General features: G+C 47.8%; 1 protein-coding gene across 5 annotated transcripts; it reads left to right on the top strand.

Annotated features, from left to right (window-relative positions):
* The first annotated feature begins 1,137 nt into the window (after positions 1–1,137).
* PLA2G5 (phospholipase A2 group V) lies at positions 1,138–26,505 on the top strand. 5 transcript variants are annotated; one of them, XM_081306977.1, is made up of 5 exons: positions 1,138–1,356; positions 21,507–21,556; positions 22,683–22,827; positions 25,047–25,210; positions 25,341–26,505. In XM_081306977.1, exons 2-5 carry the CDS (start codon positions 21,517–21,519, stop codon positions 25,463–25,465), a joined length of 474 nt encoding a protein of 157 aa, XP_081163103.1. In that variant the 5' UTR covers positions 1,138–1,356; positions 21,507–21,516; the 3' UTR covers positions 25,466–26,505. The 5 variants fall into 5 exon arrangements, with proteins under 5 accessions (XP_081163103.1, XP_081163104.1, XP_081163107.1 ...); XM_081306978.1 differs by lacking the exon at positions 1,138–1,356 and adding an exon at positions 1,661–1,998; XM_081306980.1 differs by lacking the exon at positions 1,138–1,356 and adding an exon at positions 15,547–15,568 and having other exon boundaries at positions 25,104–25,210.
* Positions 26,506–26,877: the final 372 nt, after the last annotated feature.

Genomic DNA, 26,877 nt, shown 5'->3' with positions numbered 1-26,877 from the left:
GAGATTGTAAATTTTAGGGTGGCTGGGATTATCCTGGGCAGGAAGAAGAACCCCTTAATGAGGTGCTAGCCCTCGCCCCCCCCCTCCCCCGCCAATAAGCCAGCCTCAGCAACTCAGCAAGACCCTGTCTCTAAATAAAATACAAAAAAAAAAAAAAAAAAAAAAGGGCTGGGGATGTGGCTCAGTGTTTAAAGACCCTGGGTTTAATCCCTGGTACAAAAAAAAAAAAAATTAAAATGATCAGTATTTGTATTGTGTCAAAGACACTAGTGAACTAGAAGCCGCCAACCTAAATAGACACAGAGCCCTTATAAGACCAGGACAGCCTCTGGTCAGCCCTGTGAGCTGGGGCATCTGTGGGAACAGTTCTCCTCCCTTGGAGTCTGTACCTGTATCACAGGGGACAGATCAGATGTGGTGCCCAGCTCAGTGACCAACCCACAGGAAGCAATCAGTGAGTGTTAATTGCCACTTGTGGCTGCTGCTGCTGTGACTCCCAGCCAGTTCTGTCTGGGCAGGTGTCCCTCCACGTGCTCCAAGCTTCCCTCTCCTTCATTTCTGCAATGCTTTAGGTGGCAGGTCCGTGTGCAGTCTCCACAATGAAATTCCGAGCCCCCTAAAGGCAAGGACTTCAACTTATTCGTCACTGATCCCCAGCCAGAGACTAGCACACAGCTGGTACTTGGGAAATGGTCTTTGAATGCGTGACCCAGCACATATCTGGCCAGGGGTCTCCACTCTCAGAACTCACTTCTAGAAGCACCTTTGCTTCCCCCGTGGCTCCTGGAACTCCCCTCTGTTTCCCTGCAACCTGGGACATCCCGTCCCTGGGCTCTGTGTTCATGCTCCTGTCCTGGCCAAGGCCCAGGAGCCCCAAGGTCCTCATAGTCAGGACATTTAGCAGGCTGTCGGATCTTTAAGGAAGCTCTGAGCACAGGGCCAAGGAAGGGATTAGCAAGGCTTGTGATGTGGATAAGGCCGGGACCTGGATAATTCAGGGCTCCCCCTGCGTCCCACCCCCCCACATGCGCTGGAATGCTCTGGGTAGCTGCCCAGGCCCCGTTGGCAGGGAAGCCAGCACACCGGGCTGTTTTTGCTGGACTTCCTGCATCTCTGAGGGCAGCTGGGGCTGAGCAGGGTGACACCCTCCCCAGGTCCGTCTTTAGCACCTGCTCCCCTTCACAGCTTTGGGAGTCTAGAAGCCAGGAGTCTGCCCTCCCAAGATCCCCGGCCTGAGGATCCCAATGTCCTGGCTGGAGGCTGCCAGCCTCAGGGGCCTGGGGGTCCAGGCTCTGCCAGATGAGGCTGCGCCTGGGGACAGGCCCCAGAAGCAGGATCTGAGACCAGGCCAAAGAGGTCAGTTATGGTGGAGGGGCTGTCCGAGCTGGGGGGTGGGGAGGGCAGCTGGGGCCCCTGGAAGGGGTGGGCAGGCAGAGTCCCTGCCAGAGGATCTCTCTAGGGTCGCTGGGGTCCTTTACCATCATTTGTGAGACCCTGAGGGCTGGGGTAGTTCTTAAAGCCAGGCCACTCTTAAAGGGAAGGCAGAGGCTGCTCAGAAATCATTCCCTAAAGAGGGGCCATGCCAGGGCAGGGTCACGGACAGGGTGAGGGAGGACTGTGTTTATGTTAATCTGAGGCCTCGACTGAATCTCTCTCTAACCCAAACCACAAGAAAACATTCCCCTTTGGGAAAGGAATCGTCAGCGTCTATTTAAATCTCCTTAACTGTTGGGAGCACCCACTGTGTGGCAGCCACTTCCGTGCCCAAACAAAGGCACCCAGAGATGGCGTAGTGCCCTCCTGGCCTTTCTTACCCTCCATCCGGCCCTCCTCTCCTGCGGCTCCCTGACCCCTGCCTCTGGAAGGCTCTTAGTTTGGGGCTAAGTACACGTGGCCTTGGAGTCCAAGGGATCAGGCTCAACTCAGAACTCTGCCACTGCCCTGCTGGGCGATGCGGGGAGCAGTCCTCCTCTGAACCTCTCTGATCCAATCTGCAAGGTGCGTATCATTGAAAGAGAAAATGACATGTCTCCTGTTGTCGATCTTGACCGGCTTTGCTGCTGCTGCTGCTGTTTTGATTCTCGGGTGGGGCAGCAGTCCTGAGAGAAAATGGTTCAGAATGCCTCACCCTGCTACGTGGGCAGGTTGCATTTACAGCCAGGGAAAAGGAAGGGTCCTCAGAGGGGAGGTATAGTTGTTTTTTCTTGATTCTGGCTCCGGTCTGGTTTATTTGGCGGAGACTCAGTGTTTATAGGAGTAGGTGACTATCCTTAGTAAGCACCGTCTGTTTGCACATCAAGTTGGATTTCATCTCAGTACATACAGAGAAATCTGTGGGCCAAACTGAAAAGTGGTTGGGCAAACAGTTCAATGTAACAATATGATAACAGTATGAATCTTAGGATGTTTTTAAGGATAGAATAAGAGAAGGCATTTAAAGAAGTTAGCATTGTATCTGTGCTTAGTAAGCATTGGCTATTTCTATTAGTCATTCATCTTTTTTTCTAGGACTCAGCCTGTGTCATACAGTGTACCAGGTCCTTCCAGGAATGTAGATGATTGGGACATCCTCAAGGGCTCATGAGTTCAGGCATTGATTAACTTAGTCATCAATAAATGTATCTTATGCTCCATATTGGATCCTAGAGATAGCTAAATAAAAGGCACAATCCCTGTCCTCAAGTTGCTCCCAGTCTGTGGGGGACATTGCAGCACAAACTGAATGATGTTTTGTTTTTTTTTTTGTTTGTTTTTTATTGGTTGTTCACAACATTACAAAGCTCTTGACATATCATATTTCATACATTAGATTGAAGTGGGTTATGAACTCCCAATTTTACCCCAAATGCAGATTGCAAAATCATGTCGGTTATACATCCACAATTTTACATAATGCCCTATTAGTAATTGTTGTATTCTGCTACCTTTCCTATCTCCTACTATCCCCCCTCCCCTTCCCTCACATCTTCTCTCTCTACCCCATCTACTGCACTTCATTTCTCTCCTTGTTTATTTTTCCATTCCCCTCACAACCTCTTATATGTAATTTTGTATACCAATGAGGGTCTCCCTTCATTTCCATGCAATTTCCCTTTTCTCTCCCTTTCCCTCCCATCTCATGTCTCTGTTTAATGTTAATCTTTTCTTCCTACTCTTCCTCCCTGCTCTGTTCATAGTTGCTCTCATTATATCAAAGAAGACATTTCGTATTTGTTTTTTAGGGATTGGCTAGCTTCACTAAGCATAATCTGCTCTAGTGCCATCCATTTCCCTGCAAATTCCATGATTTTGTCATTTTTTAGTGCTGCGTAATATTCCATGGTGTATAAATGCCACATTTTTTAATCCATTCATCTATTGAAGGGCATCTGGGTTGGTTCCACAGTCTAGCTATTGTGAATTGTGCTGCTATGAACATCGATGTGGCAGTATCCCTGTAGCATGCTCTTTTAAGGTCTTCAGGGAATAGTTCTAGAAGGGCAATAGCAGGGTCAAATGGTGGTTCCATTCCCAGCTTTCCCAGGAATCTCCATACTGCTTTCCAAATTGGCCGCACCAATTTGCAGTCCCACCAACAATGTACAAGTGTACCCTTTTCTCCACATCCTTGCCAGCACTTGTTGTTGTTTGACTTCATAGTGGCTGCCAATCTTACTGGAGTGAGATGGTATCTTAGGGTGGTTTTGATTTGCATTTCTCTGACTGCTAGAGATGGTGAGCATTTTTTCATGTACTTGTTGATTGATTGTATATCCTCCTCTGAGAAGTGTCTGTTCAGGTCCTTGGCCCATTTGTTGATTGGGTTATTTGTTTTCTTATTGTCTAATTTTTTGAGTTCTTTGTATACTCTTGATATTAGGGCTCTATCTGAAGTGTGAGGAGTAAAAATTTGTTCCCAGGATGTAGGCTCCCTATTTACCTCTCTTATTGTTTCTCTTGCTGAGAAAAAACTTTTTAGTTTAAGTAAGTCCCATTTGTTGATTCTTGTTATTAACTCTTGTGCTATGGGTGTCCTATTAAGGAATTTGGAGCCCGACCCCACAATATGTAGATCGGAGCCAACTTTTTCTTCTATCAGACGCAGAGTCTCTGATTTGATATCAAGCTCCTTGATCCATTTTGAGTTAACTTTTGTGCATGGCGAGAGAAAGGGATTCAGTTTCATTTTGTTGCATATGGATTTCCAGTTTTCCCAACACCATTTGTTGAAGATGCTATCCTTCCTCCATTGCATGCTTTTAGCCCCTTTATCAAATATAAGATAGTTGTAACTTTGTGGATTAGTCTCTGTGTCCTCTATTCTATACCATTGGTCCACCCGCCTGTTTTGGTACCAGTACCATGCTGTTTTTGTCACTATTGCTCTGTAATATAGTTTGAAATCTGGTATCACTATACCTCCTGATTCACACTTCCTGCTTAGAATTGCTTTTGCTATTCTGGGTCTTTTATTTTTCCATATGAATTTCATGATTGCTTTATCTATTTCTACAAGAAATGCCGTTGGGATTTTGATTGGCATTGCGTTAAACCTATAGAGAACTTTTGGTAATATCGCCATTTTGATAATGTTAGTTCTGCCTATCCATGAACAGGGTATATTTTTCCATCTTCTAAGATCTTCTTCTACTTCTCTCTTTAGGGTTCTGTAGTTTTCATTGTATAAATCTTTCACCTCTTTTGTTAGGTTGATTCCCAAGTATTTTATTTTTTTTGAGGATATTGTGAATGGAGTGTTTTTCCTCATTTCCGTTTCAGAAGTTTTGTCTCTGATATACAGAAATGCCTTTGATTTATGCGTGTTGATTTTATATCCTGCCACTTTGCTGAATTCATTTATTAGTTCTAGTAGTTTCTTTGTAGACCCTTTTGGGTCTTCTAGGTATAGAATCATGTCATCTGCAAATAGTGATAATTTAAGTTCTTCTTTTCCTATTTTTATGCCTTTAATTTCTTTCGTCTGTCTAATTGCTCTGGCTAGTATTTCAAGGACTAAATTAAATAGAAGTGGTGAGAGAGGGCATCCCTGTCTTGTTCCAGATTTTAGAGGGAATGCCTTCAACTTTTGTCCATTCAGAATGATGCTAGCCTGAGGCTTAGCATAGATAGCTTTTACAATGTCAAGGTAAATTCCTGTTATCCCTAGTTTTTCTTATGTTTTGAACATAAAGGGATGCTGTACTTTGTCGAATGCTTTCTCTGCGTCTATCGAGATGATCATATAGTTCTTATCTTTAAGTCTATTGATGTGGTGAATAACATTTATTGATTTCCGTATATTGAGCCATCCTTGCATCCCAGGGATGAATCCTATTTGATCATGGTGCACAATTTTTTTTGATGTGTTTTTGTATTCGATTCGCCAGAATTTTATTGAGGATTTTTGCATCTAGGTTCATTAGAGATATTGGTCTGTAGTTTTCTTTCTTTGAGGTGTCTTTGTCTGGTTTTGGAATCAGGGTGATGTTGGCCTCATAGAATGAATTTGGAAGAGCTCCCTCTTTTTCTATTTCCTGAAATAACTTGAAAAGTATTGGTATTAATTCTTCTTTGAAGGTTTTGTAAAACTCCGCTGTATACCCATCCAGTCCTGGGCTTTCCTTGGTTGGTAGTCTTTTGATGGCTTCTTCAATTTCATCCATTGATATTGGTCTGTTCAAATTGTGTGTATCCTCCTGACTCAGTCTGGGCAAATCATATGACTTAAGAAATTTATCGATGTCTTCACTATCTTCTATTTTATTGGAATATAGGTTTTCAAAATAATTTCTAATTGTCTTCTGTATTTCTGTAGCATCTGTTGTGATATTGCCTTTTTCATCCCGTATGTTAGTAATTTGAGTTCTCTCTCTTCTTCTCTTCGTTAGCATGGCTAAAGGTCTGTCGATCTTATTTATTTTTTCGAAGAACCAACTTTTAGTTTTGTTAATTTTTTCAATAGTTTCTTTTGTTTCAATTTCATTGATTTCCGCTCTGATTTTAATTATTTCTTGCCTTCTGCTACATTTGCTGTTGTTTTGCTCTTCCTTTTCTAGGGCTTTGAGATGAAGTGTGAGCTCATTTATTTGTTGGTTTTTCTGTTTTTGAGGAATGTCCACCAGGCGATGAAGTTTCCTCTTAAAACTGCTTTCATTGTGTCCCATAGATTCTGATATGTTGTGTCTGTATTTTCATTTATCTCTAAGAATTTTTTTATTTCCTCCTTTATGTCTTCTGTAACCCATTGATCATTCAGTAGCATATTGTTCATTTTCCATGTGATGTAGGATTTTTCCTTCCTTCTTTTATCATTGATTTCCAGTTTCATTCCATTATGATCAGATAAAATGCATGGTATTATCTCCACCCCTTTATATTTACTGAGGGTTGCCCTATGGCATAATATATGGTCTATATTTGAGAAGGATCCATGTGCTGCTGAGAAAAAAGTATATCCATTTGATGATGGTTGATATATTCTATATATGTCAGTTAAGTCTAGGTTATCGATTGTGGTATTGAGTTCTATAGTTTCTTTATTCAACTTTTGTTTGGAGGATCTGTCCAATGGTGAGAGAGGTGTGTTGAAGTCACCCCTAATTATTGTGTTGTGGTCTATTTGACTCTTGAACTTGAGGAGAATTTGTTTTATGAATGTCGCAGCACCATTATTTGGTGCATAAATATTGATAATTGTTATATCTTGTTGGTGAATGGTTCCTTTTAACAGTATATAATGACCTTCTTGATCCATTTTGATTAACTTAGTCTTGAAGTCGATTTTATTCGATATGAGGATGGCCACCCCTGCTTGCTTATGAGGACTGTATGCGTGGTATATTTTTTCCCATCCTTTCACCTTCAGCCTGTGTATGTCTTTTCCAATCAGATGTGTCTCCTGGAGGCAGCATATTGTTGGATTTGTTTTTTTAATCCATTATACCAGCCTATGTCGCTTTATTGGAGAGTTTAAGCCATTAACATTTAGAGTTACTATTGATATATGGTTTGTACTTCCAGCCATGTTTGATTATTTATCCTTTTTTTAAAAAAATTTAGTTTGTTTCTCCATGATTATCTTTCCCCTTGCCCTCTGTCTTTACCGAGGCACTTCCCACTGATGGTTTTGGTTATTGTTTTTCATTTCTTCCTCGTGTAGTGTTTTGCTCAAAATGCTTTGCAATGCTGGTTTTCTGGCTGCAAATTCTTTTAACTTTTGTTTATCATGAAAGATTTTTATTTCATTGTCATACCTGAAGCTTAATTTTGCTGGATACAGAATTCTTGGTTGGCATCCATTGTCTTTCAGTGTTTGAAATACATTGTTCCATGACCTTCTTGCTTTCAGCGTCTGTGATGAAAAAATCCGTTGTTAACCTTATTGGTTTACCCCTGAATGTAATATGCCTCCTTTCTCTTGTAGCTTTTAATATTTTCTCTTTGTTCTGTATATTGGATATCTTCATAACAATGTGTCTTGGCGTGGGTATACTGTGATTTTGTGTGCTCGGTGTCCTGTATGCATCTTCAATTTGTATATCTGTTTCCTTTTTTATTTCTGGAAAGTTTTCTGTAATTATTTCATTCAGCAGGTTACTCATTCCCTTGGTTTGAATCTCTGTACCTTCTTCTATCCCGATGACTCGTAAGTTTGTGTTTTTTATGTTATCCCATAACTCTTGGATGTTTTTCTCGTGATTTTTTACCAGCCTTTCTGAGTTGGCTAGACTCTTTTCAAGATGATATATTTTGTCTTCATTATCTGACGTTCTGGCTTCTACTTGCTCCACTCTGTTAGTGATACTCTCAATTGAGTTTTTAATTTGGTTTATCGTTTCCTTCATTTCTAGAATTATTGTTTGATTATTTTTTATAATCTCTATCTCCTGATAAAGATGCTTAACTTCTTCTTTTATCTGTTTATGTAATTCATTCTCAATGTGTTCTTTTGCTGCTTGGATTTCCTGTCTCGTATCCTCTTTAAGGTTCCATTCCATCTGTCTAAGGTGTTCCTTGAGTTCTTTATATGACCATTTTTCTGATGACTCTAGGTCCTCCTGAATATTTAGGCTGTCCTGCATTGTTTGTATGCCTTTTCTTCCTTGCTTTTTCAAGCTGCTCATGTTACTTCTTGTTCTGTTTGACTGCTGAGTTACTGTTTACTCCTATAGATTTATTTGATGCTTGGGAGGAAAGGTATTAGAAGGGAAGGGAAGAAGTCACTAAAGAGAATGAGAGTAAGCAGGTAGAATTCAAGGAAGGGGGAATAAGAAAATTGAAAAGAAATGAAAAGACAAAAGAAGAAAAAAATAGAAAATAAAAAAGAAAAAAATTAAAATAATAATAATAATAATAAAATAAAAATTAAAATTAAAAGAAAAAAATTTTTTAAAAAATTGAAAAAAAATTTTAAAAACAAGAAAGAAAAATGAAAATGAAAGAAAAAACACAAATCAAAAAAAAGAGAAAAAAAAACTAATAAATGCAGTCTTAGAGTTTGATTAACTTCTCTTCCAGTAGGTGGCGCTGTGCCCACCAGGCCAAGTTTCTCCTGTCAATACGCGGGAACCAATCACTGTGCAGCAGCTCCTCCCAGACTGGGCGAGTCTCCAATCCTGAGTGCCTAGGGCCTCCTCTTGTGTCTAGTCACTTCCCACTTTTCCTCTAGCCAGGCCCCTCTCACGGGTGCTGCTCACCATAATACTGGCTACACGCCGGGTCTGCTGCTCCCTGGAGCCCTGTTTTCATGAACGACTGGGCACACTCTCCCAGTTTGCCATTCCCTCAGACCCTAAGTTTGTAGAGCTTGGGGCTGAGAATCCTCAGCGAATTTTACTTGCCCTCCGGTAGCCACGCCCCCGGTAGCTGGTGCAAGAGACTTCAGTTGTCAGCACTGGTGGGAGCGGTAGCTGGGAGTTCCGCGCCGCGGGTCCTGCGCCACGTCTGATTCCCTCGGTCTGGCTATCGCGCTCACGGGAGAGCTGGGAGGGGCCCTTAAGGTTTCCCCGATGTGTGGAGAGGGAAGGCTAGGGAATTACACACCTGTAACCGCAGGTTTCAATGAAGTTATCTCCTCCACCGCAGTCTGGTGACGTCAGTTCTCTGCCATGGTGGTATTTCTTGCAAATGGCGACAGTTCGTTTCCCTTTGCCAGGTGACCAATGCAACGGGTGGGTCCTTACTGTCTCTCCCAAGCCCCGTTTCAAACCTGTGGCCACTGCCTATGAAGGCTTGGTAGGCATTTACCTCCGTAGGATCAGAAGGGCTGACCAGTTGTTTCAGCCGGATGGATTAGTGCTGAGTCACAGCTGTTTGTCTGCGGGAAGCAGGCAAACGGGAGCTTGAATTCAGCCGATCCGGGCTCAGTGTGTGTTCTGAGAGGCCCAGACTGTTTGCCCCAGATCCACATCAGCTCAGCATTGCCTAGTGATCCTGAGCAAACAGAATTTAGATTGTTTACGACTCCCTATGCCCGCACAGCTGAAGAGGTCAGAGACTTGATCTCTCCGTGCCCGCCGCCATGTTGAGAATCTGAATGATGTTTTGATGTGGGAGAATGCAGGGTGCTGGGAGAGCCCAGCTTCCTCATTTCTCCAACTCACAGGCAGGCTCATACCCCAGGGTCTTTGCACTTGCTCTTCCCCTTGCCTGGGAAATTCTTCCCTAAGCCATCCCCATAGCCAGCTCTTTCAACAACCTCATGGCTTTGTTTAAGTGTCACCTCCTCTGTAAGGCCTTTAGTGGCCACCGGTGGCTCCTCCCCCAGCAAAAGCCTTCCCTCCAACTCTCTCTTTCTCTCTCTCTCTCTCTCTCTCTCTCTCTCTCTCTCTCTCTCTCTCTCTTCCCCTTGCCCAGCTTTATTTTTCTCCATAGCATTAGCCACGCTCTTGTATATTTCTGTCTTTTCCTGCTAGTGTGCAAGGTCTGCTTTGTTCACAGCTGTGTCCCCCCAGTGTCAGAAACACTTGGGCACATGCTTGGAGCTCACTATTACTGAAGGATGCATATGTTAAGCCTAGGAAGACGGGTAGGGGTCGGAGGGGTCGGGTAAGAGGAGGGCCTTGAGGGAAGAACAGGGGGTGGGGGGGAGAGGGAGGAGGAAGATGGAAAGAGAGTGAGAAAGGACAGCAACTGTGGGAGGTGGGGAGAGACAGACAGACAGACAGACACACCAGTGTGCTTGGGAATGAGAGTTCCATCAGCTTCCTCCTGGGAATGTCGTGGGGAGCAGGTGGCGGAGAGAGAGGCTGGAGGGGCTGTGGGGACCTGGGAATAAGGTGGCCGTGAGCTCTGCTGCGGATGGGTCAGCACAGGCATCTGGAAAGAGGCAGTCCTCCCCCCAGCCCAGGGAAGGAGCTCTTCTAGGACCAACTGCCCAGAACTGGGGACCCTCTGAGGGCTGTGCCATCTCCCCTTCCTAACAGGAGGATGCCGGTGACCCTGGTGGGGGCGGGGCCGGCGGGCTTGGCACCTAACTCCACTCTGCCCGCGGGATTGCTCTAGGAGGTCTGCCCAGCTGGCCTGGGGCTGGGGCAGGCAGAGTGGGCTGGAATAAAGGTGTCCAGAACTTGGGGTGTGATCTGGGATCCTGCCGGTCAGAGCAAAAACCTCTTGTGACATTCCTCCCTCCTCCAAAGACCCTTCCAGAGGTGTAGGAAGACAGGAGCAAGAGAGATGGGGGCTAGTTTCTTGAGAGTGGACAGTTGCGTGGAGCAGGCTTTTCGGAGGCAGAGCATGGGCTGTTGATTAGGGGTTGGTTTGTATTTTCAGCCGGGGTTGGTGAAGTTGGTTTAGGGCCTGTTACCACACAGTGGCTGTGAGCGGCTGTACAAACTAGATGCACATCACACGTTGCCACCAAAGGCGGGGGAGCAAGCTGCCAGCCACATGCTTCCTCCAGCTTTGAGGCTTCATCCCTCCAAGCATTCTTTTCTTCACAAGTAGGTGCTGGCCACCTCGGCCACCTCGGGCCTATGAGGCTCTGTGCTCTGTGCTGGTGACTGTGACAAAGAATGAGATAAGACTCCTCCTGGCAGGTGCTCACATTCCAGAGGGAGGGGTTGGAGGACTAAGTGGTGAACTGGTAAAGAAGAGAGCTCAAGCTTATGGAGGGAAAAGCAGGATGTCCTTGGGGAGGTGGTCATGGAGAAGTTTCTGGAGGAGGTGGCATTTAAGGTGACACCAGGAGGAGAAAGAATTAATATTGTCAAAATGGCCATACTACCAATAGCGTTATACAGATTTAATGCAATTTTTATTAGAATTCCAATAACGATCTTCATAGATCCAGAAAAAGCAATCATGAAATACATTTGGGAAAAAAAAAAGAGAGACTCAGAATAGCCAAAGTAATCCCTTCCAAGAAGAGAGAAGCAGGAGGCATCACAATACCAGACTTTAAACTGTACTACAGAGCTATAGTGACAAAAACAGCATGAAGTTGGCACCAAAATAGACATCAGACCAATAGTACAGAATAGAAGACACAGAGACAAACTCACATACATGCTGGACAAAGGCACCGAAAACATACATTGGAGAAAAGAGAGCATCTTCAACAAATGGTGCTGGGAAAACTGGAAATCCTCATGTAGCAAAATGAAATTAAACCCCTATCACTCACCCTGCACAAAACTCAACTCAAAGTGGATCAAGGACTTAGGCACGAGAACAGAAGTAAAATCAAGAATCAATAAATGGGATGAGTTCAAACTAAAAAGCTTCTTCTCAGCAAAGGAGACAATAACATGAAGGGAGAGCCTGAGAATGGGAAAAAATCTTTACCACATGTACCTCAGCTAGAGCATTTATCTCCAGAATACTTAAAAAACTCAAAAAAATTAACACCAAAAAAAAATAATAATAATAACTCAATCAATAAATGGGCTAAGGAACCAAACAGACACTTCACGGAAGAGGAAATACAATTGATCAACAAATATATGAAAAATGTTCATCATCTCTAGCAATTAGATAAATGCAAATCAAAACTACTCTTAAGATTTCATCTCACTCCAGTCAGAATGGCAACTATCAAGAATACAAGAACAGTAAGTGTCAGCGAGTATATGGGGGGAAAAGGCACACCCATACTTGCTAGTGGTACTGCAAATTTGGTACAACCACTCTGGAAAGCAGTATGGAGATTTCTCAGAAAACTTGGAATAGGACCACCATTTGACACAACTATCCCACTCCTCAGTTTATACTGAAAGGACCTAAAATCAGCATACTACAGTGATAAGCCACATCAAAGTTGATAGCAGCTCAATTCACAATAGCTAACCTCGGTGCCCTTCAACAGATGAATGAATACAGAAAATGTGATATATATACACACAATGGAATATTACTCAGCCTTAAAGAAGAATTAAATTATGGCATTTGCAAAATGGATGGAGCTGGCAGAATATCATGCTAAGCAAAATAAGCTAATCCCCCAAAACCAAAGGCCAAATGTTTTCTCTGATAAGCGGATGCTGATCCATAATGGCGGGGGGGGGGGTGCTGATAAGGAAGAATGGAGGACCTTTGGATTAGGCAGAGGGGAGGGAGGGGAGGGAGGAGTGTAGGGTGGGAAAGATGGTGGAATGTGGGATTACATGTGTAATTGCATGACCAGTGGAACTCTGCCCCTGTACAGCCAGAGGAATGAGAAGTTGTGCTCCATTTTTGTACAATGTGTCAAAATGTATTCCACTCTCACATATGACTAGTTAGAACAAGTAACAATAAAAGAAAAAAAAAATACCACATCTGGTAAGCATCTTAGGGGGGCCAGCACAGGCAGACCCAGAGTCAAAATGGAACAACCATTTGGAATGTTCTAGAACAGGGCCATCACCCCATCGCCGACCTCAGACCCAGTGGGCACCTGTGGTCCATCCTGTCCACCTCCCACTTGATAATGCTGCTGGCTCTTTGCAACGTCTCTGAACATGTCTCTGGTGTGAATAAAATATTGGGAAGTTGGGGTGGCCCAGAGGGCAGGAGCTCCCTCCAGTCCTTATAATAAATGGTAATTTTTCTTTTTAAAACTTTTTGTAATGTACTTTTTACCATTTTTATAGACCAGCACCCAGACTCCCTGATGGACGAGGCCAGCTGCTTGCGCTTTGACGAGTCGCTTGTGTTTCTGATTCCTGAATAAAGTTTCTTTCCCTGAGAACCAGAGTGGGGGTCTGCCCGGCCTGCTCAGGCCCCACCTGTCACACCAGTGCCATCGGGGTACAGGCAACCCAGCGCCCGAGCCAGCTTATTATGTTCCCAGGACACAGGAGGTTTCTTGGCTCAGGTCAAAATACTCTCCTTTGAGCACGCTGGTCACATTTCAGTGATCTGGAGCCTCGTGGAGGGACTCACTGTGTCATCATTGGTAAACAATTAGGACAGAGCCTGAGTTCTGTGACAGGCCACTAGAAACCCCTCCATGTAAAGAGCCACGATGATGCAGATTGGGCACAAGACACACAGGTGGTGAGGATTAAGGCGACACTGAACCCGCCTCGCGCATGGGCAAAGCTGCTTCTCGGGGGACCCCAGGATGACGTCAGATTTCCAGGTCTTTTAAGGAGAAGCTGGAAGTCTGGATTCCTGGCTCAGATCACTTAACCTTTATGTATTGGCAACTAATTATTTTTTTAAAAAAGCACCGTGTATTGTGCGCTATAAACATTGATGTGGCTGTGTCCCTGGAGTACGCTGTTTTTAAGTCCTTTGGGTATAGACTGAGGGGTGGGATAGCTGGGTCAAATGGTGGTTCCATTCCCAGATTTCCAAGGATTCTCCATACTGCTTTCCATATTGGCTGCACCAACTTGCAGTCCCACCAGCCACGTATGAGTGTGCCTTTCCCCCACAATCTCACCAACACTTATTGTTGTTTGTATGTATAATAGCTGCCATTCTGACTGGAGTGAGATGAAATCTTAGAGTAGTTTTGATTTGCATTTCTCTAATTGCTAGAGATGTTGATTTTTTCATATATTTGTTGATGGATTGTATATCATCTTCTGAGAGTCTGTTCAGTTCCTCGGGGTGAGAGGGGAAGGGAGGGGGCATGGGAGTAACAGAAGATGGTGGAATGAGATGGACATCACTACCCTAAGTGCATGTATGAAGGCACGAATGGTGAGAATATACTTTGTGTACCACCAGAGATAAGAAAATGTGTGCTCTATATGTGTAATATGAATCGGAATATATTCTGCTGTCATATATAACAAATTAGAATTAAAAAAATTAAAAATAAAAAGCACTGCATAGACCAAGCCGGGACTCTCCTAGGAGTGTAGAGAGTCCTGGGCAGAATCCAGATCCAGTCCCACTCATCCCGAACTTCCTGGGACCATGAGCTCATTGAACTCATGGAACTCAGCTTTCACTTCTCCTTTCATCTGGAGGGAAACCACAGGCCCTTGGTCAGATGCCCTGTGATGGTGCCGACTTGGGTAACGGAAAGAAGGCGGACTGCGTGCCAGATGGGTGAGGCTCAGATTCCGAGTCCTTTTCCCAGCCATGTGACCTCAGGCAAGCTACCTACCGCCCGCCCTTTGGATTCCTTATGGACAGAGTGGGAATGTGTGCCTTGCTGGACTTTGTGAGGACTCAAGAATGTGGCAGTGCTGACCTTGAACTTGCCCTTGCACTTGTGCCCTAGAGGATGCTCACTGAATCCTGAGTTCTCCTCTCCCAAGCCATCAGCCTCAGAATCCCCTCCATCGGGAAAGGCTGAGTGGACAGAGTGTGGGAGGAGATCTCCAGAGACAGGCCAGAGCCCCGTGGAAGGAGTCATGGGAAACCACCTGGAGGAGGGGGAGAGCTCTGGGACACTTTCCCACAGTGAGCCCTGGCCATCGTCCCAGGTGCCAGGGGCTGCACACCACCGCACGGGGCCAGGGGTGTCTCCGCAGCTCAGGTTCTTGGGGCAAGAATGTCCACCTCCTCGGGGGACTTCAGACCCTGGATGAGCCAGTGCCAGAGAATGAGCGTGTGTGTCAGGTGCTACTTTCATTCCACAAATTCTTCCTGAGGAGCTATCGTGGGTCAGACCTTCTCCTGCTGGGGTCAGAGACGTTCAGCAGAATTCCATCCCGCTCTGTGGGGACGGAAGTGGTAGAGGGTGTTTTTAATCACCTGGGAGAGACTGGGCTGGGAGGGAGACAGTCAAGTTAGTTCTGAGGTCCCCAGGGGTCACTGAGCTGGAATATCAGGCAGCCGTGTTGTGTTTCTGGGGAGATGACGTTGGGAGTGTGTGTGGAAGCAGCGGGGTGAGCATGGAACTAGAGCCAGAGGAGCGATGCGTGCACTCAGTACACTTTTCCTGAGCACCTACTATGTGCCTTGTGCTGGGGCACAGAGGAGAAACAGACACAGTGCTTAAATCTTCTGGGGTTCTCAGTCACCTGGGAGGACAGTAACACAAAGGTGCCAGGCACCCTCTGCTGACTCATCTGGCTGGATTATCACAACTACTAACTGGAGCTGACTCCAGGAGTATTCTAGTTTACAAGAAAACTGGGACCAGAAGAGGCCAAACAGCTTGCTCAGGGGTCAGGAGGCCAGAGATGAGACAGAGGCTTGAACCCAGGTCAGTGTGCCTGGAAGCGTGGGGTCTTGACCTGGCATGGCACCTTGTCTTACACTCCTTTTATTAAATGTCACTTGTTGACTCCGAACTAGTGCCAAACACCACTCAGCCCACACCTCCCGGCCCTCACCTCCCAGACACCTGCATGGAAATAAGAGTGAAATCCCTGCCACCGGTGGGCTCGCCCGGGCGGGTGGAGGAGAGCAAGCAGCCCCAGAAGGCAGCAGGTTGGGGATGGGTGAGCCCAGGGAGGGCAGCTGGCACCATAGGCCTTGTGGAGACCAGAAGGAAGGCGGCGGAGAGGGAGGAGCTGGACCCGGAGGTGGAGGGGCCACACCAGGCTGGGGGGGTGCCTGCGAGTCCATGTGGCCAAATCCAAGACGCAGAGGGTTGGGAGTGGAGGAGAAGGGGCGGAGGCTTCCCTGGGCAGAGCTGTGGCCTTTAGAGGAAAAGAAAAGCTAGAAAGGGGTCATTCGGGGCAAGGGAATTTGGGGCTTTCTTTTTTTGTCTCAGTTTTTTCTGGTTTAGGATGATGAGATGAGTGTCCTTAAAGGTGGAGAAGGAGAAATGAAAATGCAGAACAGATTTCTCCCCATCATCATCCCTGGACCCGGGATCTCTCCATTCCCTGCCTTTGCTCTCCGTTTCCCCACCAGAACGCAAGGTCCCTGCCTCATTCACGGCTGGATCCCTGGCAACGCCTGGCATGTAGTAGATGACACGTGTATGTATGTATGTAGTAGACGACACATGTATATATGTATGTACATGGCCTTGAATTGAATTCACAGGGCTCCCCAGGGAACCCAGTGGTCAGGTCCTAGGGAGAGAAGCGTTCAGGGGGCCCAGAGGAAGGGCTCCTTCTGATGCTGACGGGCGGGACAGGAGGCCGGCAAGGAGAGGCAATGCTCCCCCTCCAGACATCTCAGAAAAGCGTGCCGTGGGGGTGGGTGGTGCAGGGATTAACAGAAGCCCAGAGCAGCGAATAGTAGGAGCAGTCTATGCCCTGTGCGACACTCTGGAAGGTTAGCCATCATCACTCATTGGCATTATTCTGTATCTGCCACTGCTCTGGGTGTTGTCCATGCATCAATCTATTGAATCTGACAATTCGATAGAGGCAGGTGAACTCCCACCAGCCCTGAGGCCAGGCAGCCAGTAGCCAGGAAGCCAGGATTCAAACTCAGGATTTGTAGTCGGTGAGCTACCGGCTGAGCCAAGCCCTTCCCTGCCCAGCCTCCTTTTCTAGGTCTTACTTTGTGTTCCTTCTCCACCAGGAGCCTCTGGGGCTGGAGGGAACCACTGTTTTCAAATCTCACTTGAAGAAGCAGAGAAGTGCAGTGACTTGGCCAAGATGACTGTCATGAGCAAGCTATGACATTAACAGACATGTTGTGTCTTTCCACAGTGTCCGAACCTGCTGAATGACAAAATATTTACAGGCCACCAGTGGAAGTTACTTGTGGTAACTTTTGGGTCACCTAGTAGTCATGAGCAGGGAGATGACAGGTTCTTTTATTCCAATCTTAATTTATTATATCTGTAACTCTCAAGGTCCCACATCACACTTTACACAACTCTATATATACACATATATGTTACAGAAAACCCCGCTCTAACATAGATATAGATATGGATATGGATATAAATATAGATATGGATATGGATATAAATATAGATATGGATATGGATATAAGTTACAGAAAGGCTAAGAAAGGGCTGAGGGTCCCAGAGACTGGACTGAGAGCAAAGGAAGAGAATTTGAGAATGATCTGATAAGATTAGCAACTAATCCAAGAACTTGTTTGGGGCACAGAGCTGTCAAAGCACAGGGACTTACTGCAGGCCAAACTCTGGACGGATGGCAGACTCACAGCATCAGCTTGGAGTTGGATGCGTGTGGTCATCACGGGCAGGAGAAACCTCTCTACTGAAGCTCGAGATAGAGATCTGGAGGTTCATTGCGGTGGCGATTTTCCTGGGCAAGGCTCGTGATGAGTGACCAGGAGATGGGGGTCACCACAGTGCCACCATGTCATCTCAGATTCCTCCTCCCTCATGGGTCTGAAGTGAGGGGGTTGCATCACCTGGTGGGCTGGTGTGTTCGCTAAGCCACGGGCCTGGATTTTCCAGTTTGAGTCATACACCCATTTATGATCCCATGTATCCATGTGTTTCTGATTAATTTGGTAAGTTCACACTTGGTCATTCTTGTCTACACGATTAATTTATTTATCGTTTGTGCCTTACGGCTGTGCCGGGCAGACGGTAGTTGTTTTTTCTTGTGTGAACGAGGTGTGGATGGTCCCACCTCAGCACTTCAACGCACAATGGAGCAGCTCACGGCGAACTCTGTTTCACAGAATGGAGATACTCAGGTTTAGGCACAGCCTGGAAACTGCTGTTCTCTACATCATAGAGTCACCAAGAGCAGGGCCCAGCCTGCTCAGCACAGTCACACAGCTGCTCAGGGCTGAGCTGGGATGCAGCTGGCCTCTCTACCTAGAAGCCTTGTGCTTTCCAAAGGGACAAGATGCAGGAACTCAGTAGACTCAGGTGCCCAGAGGAGGTGACATTCTGTGGCATCTCCAGATCGGGGTATTTGCAGGCTCCAAAGAACGCTGGGGGTTGGCAGTTTGGGAATAACAGGAATAGGACAGGGGTTGGGGCATGTGCATTTATGGCTTCCAGGGTTGTCCCTGGGTTGAGACAGAGTGCCAGGAGCCACCGGCCGGGCAAACGAGACAAAAGCTGACTGTGGTGGGAGGAAGCGAGATGCATCTGGGAGGGGACCCCAGAGCTCCAGTCCTGGGACCACGGGTGGCCCAAGCCAAATCCTCCTCAATGGGTCTCTTAAATCCAACAGGCTGGTGACGTGCGTCAGGAAATAACTGCTTCTGAATACAGAGAGGGAAAAAAATCCCCAGGGGTCTTGAGAAGAGAAATAGGGCTTCTTATGTGAGTTACTGGGAATCTTGGAGCTGGCCCAGGCAGGAGTGTGGGAGGCGGGCAGACGGCCCTTAAAAGCAGGCGGCGGGCTGTCGCCTCTTCTCCAGGCCTGACAGCGAGGGGCTCACTGGTGAGAATCTCTATCTTGGGGCTGCCTTTTCCTGATGGGGGTGTGGGGAGCAGGACTCAGAGGGGGGCTGTGTGAGGAGAGCCTGGCCCCCGGTGAGGGAGCAGGGCCCAGGGAACGGCTGGCCGCTCTGCCTCCCCTACGGCTCGGCTAGGGGCTCATCTGTACAAGGGGCTTGCTGCTCCGCCTCCCAGCTGGGAGATGTGAACAGGGGCTCCTGGGACATGGGGCTTCTGCATCTGGGCTTGGAGGGCCTGTCCCTCCAACAATCTGACCACTTTCCGGCCTCCAGTGCCTGCCCTCAGGCCTCCATCCACCTTTCATTACTGCAGCTGCGGCTCCACTCTGAAATTATCTGGTGGCTGTGCCCCGCTCTCTGTGGTCATTGGATAAAAATAGGCAATGCCACATCCTCCCGCAAGGGCCTGCCTTGGGCTCCAGCAATGGTCCTGGCTCCAGGGCAGCTGTTTGGAGGCTGCTCTGAGCCTCTGTGAATGAACCTTGTCTGGCTCACACTTGCAGGGGCGCCTGCTGCCCCTCACCCTGGGAGCCTGCAGCCCGTGGAGCTCTAACCCTGCGTGGGTGTTGATTTCATTCAGGTGTGGAAGGCAATGCCATGCAAGAGTGTGTTCTGTACAGTGATCAGGAGGAGGGGGCCTGCAGGGTCACGCAGGGCCACGTGGAGCAGTGCCAGCGTGGGTCCAGATGCACAATTTCACCACGGTTCAGGCTTGTCTTGTTTGAATCATTTCCGCAGCTTCCCCAGCTGTCCAAAACCTGGCCTGGGGGGACATGAGGACATGTGAGCCTTAGGTAAGATAGGTGCTGGGTCCAGGATTTGGGTTGGTGGGTTTGCTTGCATGTGAAAGGTATCCCCACTGGGGAGGGGGTTGAGGCCTCTAGGAATTAGCTACCCCAGGAGGGACAGTCCCACCTGGTCAGCAGGGCTCCCAAGATGTCAAAGCATCGTAAAAGGAGATACAATGCATGTTTAACACACAGGGGTTGCTCAGAGGCAGGGGAATGGCCAGTCAAAGGAGGAGATGCTCTGTTTGGGCAATTCATTTCACCTGCCTGAGCGTCAATTTCCAGAATCCATAAAACCAACCACTGTTATTCATTCATTAAACTATAACTGTTTAAGGGGACAGATGGCCGGTTTAACAATGTCTACCTACCAAGGCCACTGGTGGGTTCGAGGAGACAGTGGATGGTGCCTGCATGTCAGAGGCATCCAGGGGTCCAGTGGTAACTGACCCTGTGCCCTTCCTTGGTTCCAAGAGCAGCAGAGAAGATTGATGTGAAAGGGAGGGTCTAGGGCCGTTTCCCTCGGCTGTTTGGAGCCTCAGAGTGGAGGCTGAGGATGGACAGAATGTTCAGGAATGTTCTTGGAGCTCAGAGGAGCTGCTGGACAAATGCCAGCCTGGTAGCCAGGAGCCGCCGGGACCTGGAGCTGAGTGTTTGGAGGCTGGGCCTTGGGAGGTGTCAGGGGCTCGGGCAGAACCCTGGCTCAAGGGACCCTTCAACTCGGGGACTTGGAGACAACATGGCAAGTAAGGGGAGTCCTGACCACAGGCCAGGCAAGCAGCTGTGGGTGAACAGGGATGTTGGGGTCCTGGGAGGGGCGAGAAGCAGGCAGCCGCTGTAGGAGATCTCTGTGAGAGGCCCAAGCAGAGGCACGCAGTGGCTGGAGAGGTGGAATTTCCTCTGCCTTTTGGCTGTGACTGCTTTTGGACTCCAGGCCATTGGCGGGTGTTTTTGCCAAAGACGGTTCTAAGGAAATCTTAGGAAGTGCTGGGATGTTGGAGTGTTTGCCCCCTGGAAGGGAGCCCTGCAGCTCAGGGAAGGGCACCAGGCCTGGGCTCGATTCCTAGCCCCTGCTCCGCGCTGGCTGCATGATCTCTGGCAAGTTTCTAGAGCTTTCTGAGCCTCGGTTTCCCACTGGCACATAGGGACAATGAAACCTTCAGAGCTGTCACAAGCACCAAGTCCTCTTATTCAGAGGGCAGACAGAGTGCCTGGGCCCAGGGAAAAGTTTTAACTTGAAATTCCTTTAAAATCAGGAGAATAATTAATAAAATAATAATGAACCCAACCGAGTTCATGTTTGTCCATGAGTGCAGCTGGCAGATACAAATCCCGTGTGGTTGGTTTGTTTACCTGGAGGAAGGGGCTTGCCTCCAAAAGGCCCGCAGAGTCTCTGTGGGCCACAAAACCACCAGGGGGCCCGGAAAGCCCCTGCACCTCCTGGGTGCTGGGCTCCGTTCCTGAGCACACATCCTGGGCCAGGCACTCTTTCCAGGGCTGAGCTACAAGGGTCAGTCATCACCTTCTGCCCTCAGAGAACCAGCAGGAAAGAGCCCTGATAACAGGGGACAGAAGCCTGGGGAGATGCCAGGGAACAAGATGTGGACACCAGCTCCCCTGTGCCCTCGGTGCCCACCACTCTGTGTCCAGGGTTCGATCCTCCTCCTCCTCCATGGCTCTCCAGGTTAAGCTAGTCCCTGCCCTTCAACTCATGCCACCAAACCTCCACTTAAGAGTCCTACCCATTTCTCTGGGTTCTGTTGGACATCTCTGCCATGTGGGCAAGTATGTCCAGTGACTCGTGATGGGAGAGTTCTCTGCCACCTCCGATGGGGACAATGTCCCCACCAATCCTTCCATTAATGGCTCCTGTCTCCAGGACCAACTCCTAAAGCTTGTCTCGTCCTTTCTGGCTGGAGTGGTCTGCTTATCTGTTTATTGTCCCCCCCAAGGTGGGAGCAGTGGAATGGGTACACCTGGTGGGAGCCGAGAGGGGTCTGCTGGGCCCCAGGGCATTGCCTGCTGCACATGTCGTGGGCTGTGTTTCTTTTCCAGAACCTCAGAGATGAAGGGGCTCCTCATACTGGCTTGGTTCCTGGCTTATGGTAAGTGCTGGCCCCATGTCCTCTGAGGACCCCCTTGGAGTGAAAGGCCAGTCTTGAGCTCGTAGAGCCTGGCATTTGCATCCAGCTCTGCTTTTACTGCGCTGATGTGGATGCAGCGAGCACCTTCACCTCCCTGGGCCTCCGCTTCCTTGTCTAATGGAGGACAATGGTGGGGACAGCTGGGCTGCAAAAGAATTCAGACGTTGAACATATGAGGTTGTGAGCATGAAGACGGGCAGCTTACAAATATAGGAAGGGAAATTTTCTTTTTCCTGTTATGCAAAATAAAATGAGGCCAAAACAAAGTGGAACCCAAGACCCTTATTGAAATAGTCCAGCCCATGATTCCCAGGCCATTCTCTGCTCGGCCTGTCCAGGTCCTCTGCATGGAGGGGCCAGTCCCCTCTATCCTGGCTGAGGTGATCACATACCTGGCTTTGGGCTTGGCCACAACCCTGTGACCCTGCACACAGCCCCGACAGGCAGTCCTGCTCTTCCATGTCTTTCCCGATCTCTGGGGACCCCAGGAGGAACCACACTTTGCGCAGGGAGGGGAGAGAGCCAGGATGCTTTTCCTTCTGGCCTCAGGGGAAACCCCAGGTTCCCAACTGGTGAGATGAAGGAGCTGGCTTCAGTGACTTCCAAGGGCCCCGCCCTCTCTTATGTTTTCAAAGGTGTTAGAGAAAGGGGATGAGGAAGAAGGGACATCGCAAGAGGGACAGGAAGCTCATGTCTGCTTGCTTTGCGCAGATACCGTGTGAATTATACCCAATATGTCTCAGTTCCTTATGATGCGTCTGCCACTGTGCTCAGAATTTATACTGTATCTTGCCAACTCCAAGAGGTAGGTGCTAATTTTAGGCCCCCATATATTCCAGATGAGGAAACTAAAGAGAGATGAAGAGGCCTTTTCAATCCTATATTCAAATTAGTGTCAGGGCCAGAATTTGACCCCAAGTCTGCTTATATTCTAAGCCCGACTCTTCTCCACCTCTCCGTGCTGCCTGCCCTTCCCCACCTTGCACCCTCCAGCTAATTAGGAGAATAAAAGAGGGTGGGAGAAAGGGCAAGAGATGCTGGAAACAGGCCACAGCAGTGTCACCTGGGGACATGGGCTGTCTTTCAGGTGTGCCTGCCGTGCCAGGAGGCTTGCTGGACCTGAAGTCCATGATCGAGAAGGTGACCGGCAAGAATGCCCTGAAGAACTATGGCTTCTATGGCTGTTACTGTGGCTGGGGCGGCCGAGGAACTCCCAAGGATGGCACTGACTGGTGAGCTGATTGTCACTAGTGCCACTGAGGCTCTGTGCTCTGCACCCACATCAGCGAATTCAATTCTAGGACCTCAGTTCCTCCCACTGAGGCCTCTCCCAGCATGCTTGGGCTTCCTCACAGCATGGCAGCTCTTGAGTTCTAAGAAAGAATGATCCCAAACTGCAAAGCAAAAACACAAAAAGGATGGCATATTTACCAACAACCTCAGAAATTACACAGTGTCACTTACGCTGTCCCCTTGGATGAGGCTGCCCCAAAGCTTTTAAGAAGTACAAGTTACAATTAGGCATGAAGAATAAATTCTGATATTCCAAGTGACACAGCAGGTTGACCATGGTTAGTAACATAGTAGACATTTCAAAATAGCTGGAAGAGGGGGTTCCTAATGGACCTTACCACACAGGAATGCTGGATGTCTGAGGAGAGGGATATGTTACTTACCCTGATTTGATCATTGCATAGTAATACATGTATCAAATTACCACATTGTACCCCATAAATATGTGCAGTTATTATGTGCCAATCAAAGAGAAAGAAGAAAGCTGGGCACAGTGGTGGATGCCTATGATCCCAGTGACTCGAGAGGCTGAGGCAGGAGGATTGCAAGTAGGAGACCAGCCTTAGCAGCTTAGCAAGACCCAGTCTCAAAATAAAAAATTAAAAGGGCTGGAAAGAGGGGAACTAGGGTCCACCTCTTAATTGGGAAGTGTCAATCCTAGAAGAATGTGTGAGAAGGAGAAACTCAACCTATGGAGTTAACAATCCTGATACCCATGAATGGTGGGTGGTGGCTGGAGTCGAGCCCCTTGCTATTGGAGTGGAGTTTATAGACAAGGCAGAGAGGTGCTAGTATGAGCCGTGTGGTAATGGATTTGAGCTGGAGACGTCAGTGTGGACTCCGTTTACCTTCACATAGATGTGGATGGCTCCATACAGGAATATGGGATGATGTGTGTATCTAGACATGTTCATCTGAACATATATTTTGCTCCACAACAAGCACACCTCGAGCCTTGATCTGGCTTCTCGTGCCATTCTTCACTAAGAGGAATCAAAGCTCTGGAACAAGTGGCTAGTCCTATCGGGCAGGAAATGTACAAGATGAGGCTGTAGCTGCTTGTAGTGCCAAGAAGAATGAATCAAACAAAACAAAGCCCCACGTCAACAGGAGCATGTCAGAGGAGTACAGAAGTCATACTAATAGTATGTTAGTAATGGGGGAAACTGGGTGTTTTGCCTGAAAGATCACAATTTTTCTGCAAATCAAAAAAAATTTTAAATGCAACCTAGCTGTGTTTGACATACTAGAGATTAATTTTTTTTGCTCAGACAGCAGTTGCATGCAAATCACGTGCTGATTGAGGGGACCAGGCCCCTCCCATCTATGGCGTGGCCATCTTCTGTGGCTGCAGGGTCTTCAGCTGGTTCATCTCCATCCAAAGGTGGAGAAAGATAAGAAAGTGGAAGGCAGGTGGGAGGTTCTCCTGGGGTGTGGAAGCCATCTGCAGCACTTCCTCCCACATTCTCCAGGCCACACCTGCCTGCAAGAGGGCCTGGGAAGTGTCCTCTTACTGTGAGCTCAGTAGGCAAAAGCAAGTCAGGAAAATGGCCAGTGGCATCCCTAGTGGAAGAGAGGGAAGTATTCAGCCATGGTACCAGGTCCTGTTACTGTATCCACTTAGGCGACCTCTGCAAAAGGGACATGATCACGCTTGTGCACGAGTTAGGGATGTCAACCGAAGAATAGCAGTATTGATTTGGGAACAGCAGAGAATTGCAAAGGGAGTTCCTGTGCCCTGGTAAACTATGGGCAGATCTAGAAGGTTGCCGCACGGGAAGCTTTTACTAGCCGAAAAGGGAGAAATTGACATGAGCTGCTTGGATACAAAGCTCACGGGTTTGGGGGGTCCTGGGCAGGAGCTGGCTTCAGCTCGCTGCTGGAGGGGCCTTGCTGAGCACACACTCTGTCCAGAGTGTCTTCTCTGAACTGTCCCAGGCTTAAAGAGTGCTAAACATAAACTTTGTTCCAGTGATCTGTGTGCGTGCAAGCAAGCTGCACCAGGCACGGGGCACGCGAAGGACAGTGGGGACTTCTCGTGGGGTTTCAGAAAGTCCTTAGAATAGGAAGACAGGCCGACAGGGGTCCTCCCCCCCCACCCCAGCTCTAATTTTGTCCACGCTTGACAAGAACTATTTCTCCTTGGTATCTTTCCCAGGGACGAGGGGTCAGAAGTTTCCCCCTCACTCAGGGTCCGAGTCTCTCGCCTTGGCAGGTGCTGTTGGATGCACGACCGCTGCTATGGGCGGCTGGAGGACGAGGGCTGTGGCATCCGGACACAGTCGTACCAGTACCGATTCACGCGGGGCCTGGTCATCTGTGGTAAGGCTGCAGCTCCCATTCAGGCCTGGGGCTCTCCTGCCTCTGAGTTCAGCTCCCCTTGGAGCAAGTCAGTATTTATTGGTAGAGTGGATCCTTCAGTCCTCATTGTGATTTGGCGTGTCTTTTGCAGAACACGGGCCCTTCTGCCAAGTGGGTCTCTGTGCCTGTGACCGGAAGCTTGTCTACTGCCTGAAGAGAAACCTCTGGAGCTACAACCCTCATTACCAGTACTTCCCCAACATCTTCTGCTCCTAGTTGCCCTGGGTGGGCTCCTCCCCAGTGGGGACATTTCTGTCCTCTCCTGCAGCGGAGTGCCCTCTCTGCTGGGTCCCGACAGCTGCTCCCAGGTCTCCTTCTTTCTCCCTGCTCCACTGGGCCTGGAGGAGCCCTAGGTTTCCTGTCCCCCAGAAAGTCCCAAGAGAATGTTCTAGAACTCTCGGCAAGGACCCCAAGGTCCCTGGACCTCCACTTGTAAGGCCAGCCCCTCTGAGGCTGGGACCTCTGTCCCAGCTCCAGGACAAGGGTGCACTTACTTTTCTGTTTCTCTAATCAGATTTTCAGGGAATTTTTGCTCAAGCCAAAGAAAACTTGGTTCCATAAACCTGCTCTCTGGGTGTTAAATAAAATTTATTCTTGAGGATGATAAAAACCACACAGGGAACTCCGTCTGCCTCTTTCTCTACCTTTGGACACTGAGCCCAAAGTTACCTGCATTCTCTCAGAGACAGAGGGAAGGGGTGGGACTGGATGAGCTGAGGGACTTCTTTCAGACTCTTTTTTTAAACCTTGGGGGTTCCCCCAGCCAAGCACTGGATCTCACTCTTCCCCAAGGGAGTGGAGGGAAGATAATGGGCGGTTCCACCAGCTTAGGCTTCCAGGCTACAGAAAGCAGCATTCAAATCCCAGCTCTAGTTTCTCCAGCTGTGTGGTTTTCAGCCCATTACTGAACCTCTCTGATTTTCAATCTCTGAAAAAGAAACATTCCTTTAGTTGTAAAATGAGGCTTCTAATGCCCTTCTTGATTCAAATACAGGGGATACTGGGATTCTGGGGTTCAGAGAGCAGTTCTTTTTGTTGTTGTTGTTTTAAACTAGGGTTCAGTTATGTGGTTTATTTTTGCCAAGTAACGACACTTACAAACCCAACTCATCTACTAATTTATAGAAGAGAGGGCATTAACACCAATCCTATAGGAAGAAAGGATGTATTCCAAATTAAAGGAGAGTCCTTGCCAAGTCAGGAACTTTTGGCTTCTTTACACTGACATACCCCAAAATAGCCACATGATAAATGGGATCTATATTTAAAAACCTTCAGTGTCAAACATTTTCTAAATAAAATTTAATTTTATGAGTCACTCTCAATGTACTAGTGTTTTGATATAGACTGAGGAGTGTCTATATTTAACAACGCAACACAGAGTAGGGATTCAGTGCCCAATTCGCTCACTACATTTTAAAGGTCAAAGCCATTGCCCAGGTCCAGTGTTGAAGGTATATGGGGAGGTAATAGGAAGCTTCCCTCCAGGGCCAGGCGAGGGATGCCGTGAGGTTATAAAAGAAACACCACAGGCTGACCTGGGTTTGAGCTGAAGGGACCATGGAGGACCTTCATAGATCTACTAGAAAATCTGGGCTCAGAGAAGTTAGGTGACTTTCCCAAAGTCA

Source organism: Spermophilus citellus (assembly GCF_964194105.1).
Source record: "Spermophilus citellus genome assembly, chromosome: 9".
NCBI lineage: Eukaryota > Metazoa > Chordata > Mammalia > Rodentia > Sciuridae > Spermophilus > Spermophilus citellus.
This window is presented reverse-complemented; position numbering and strand designations above follow the sequence as displayed.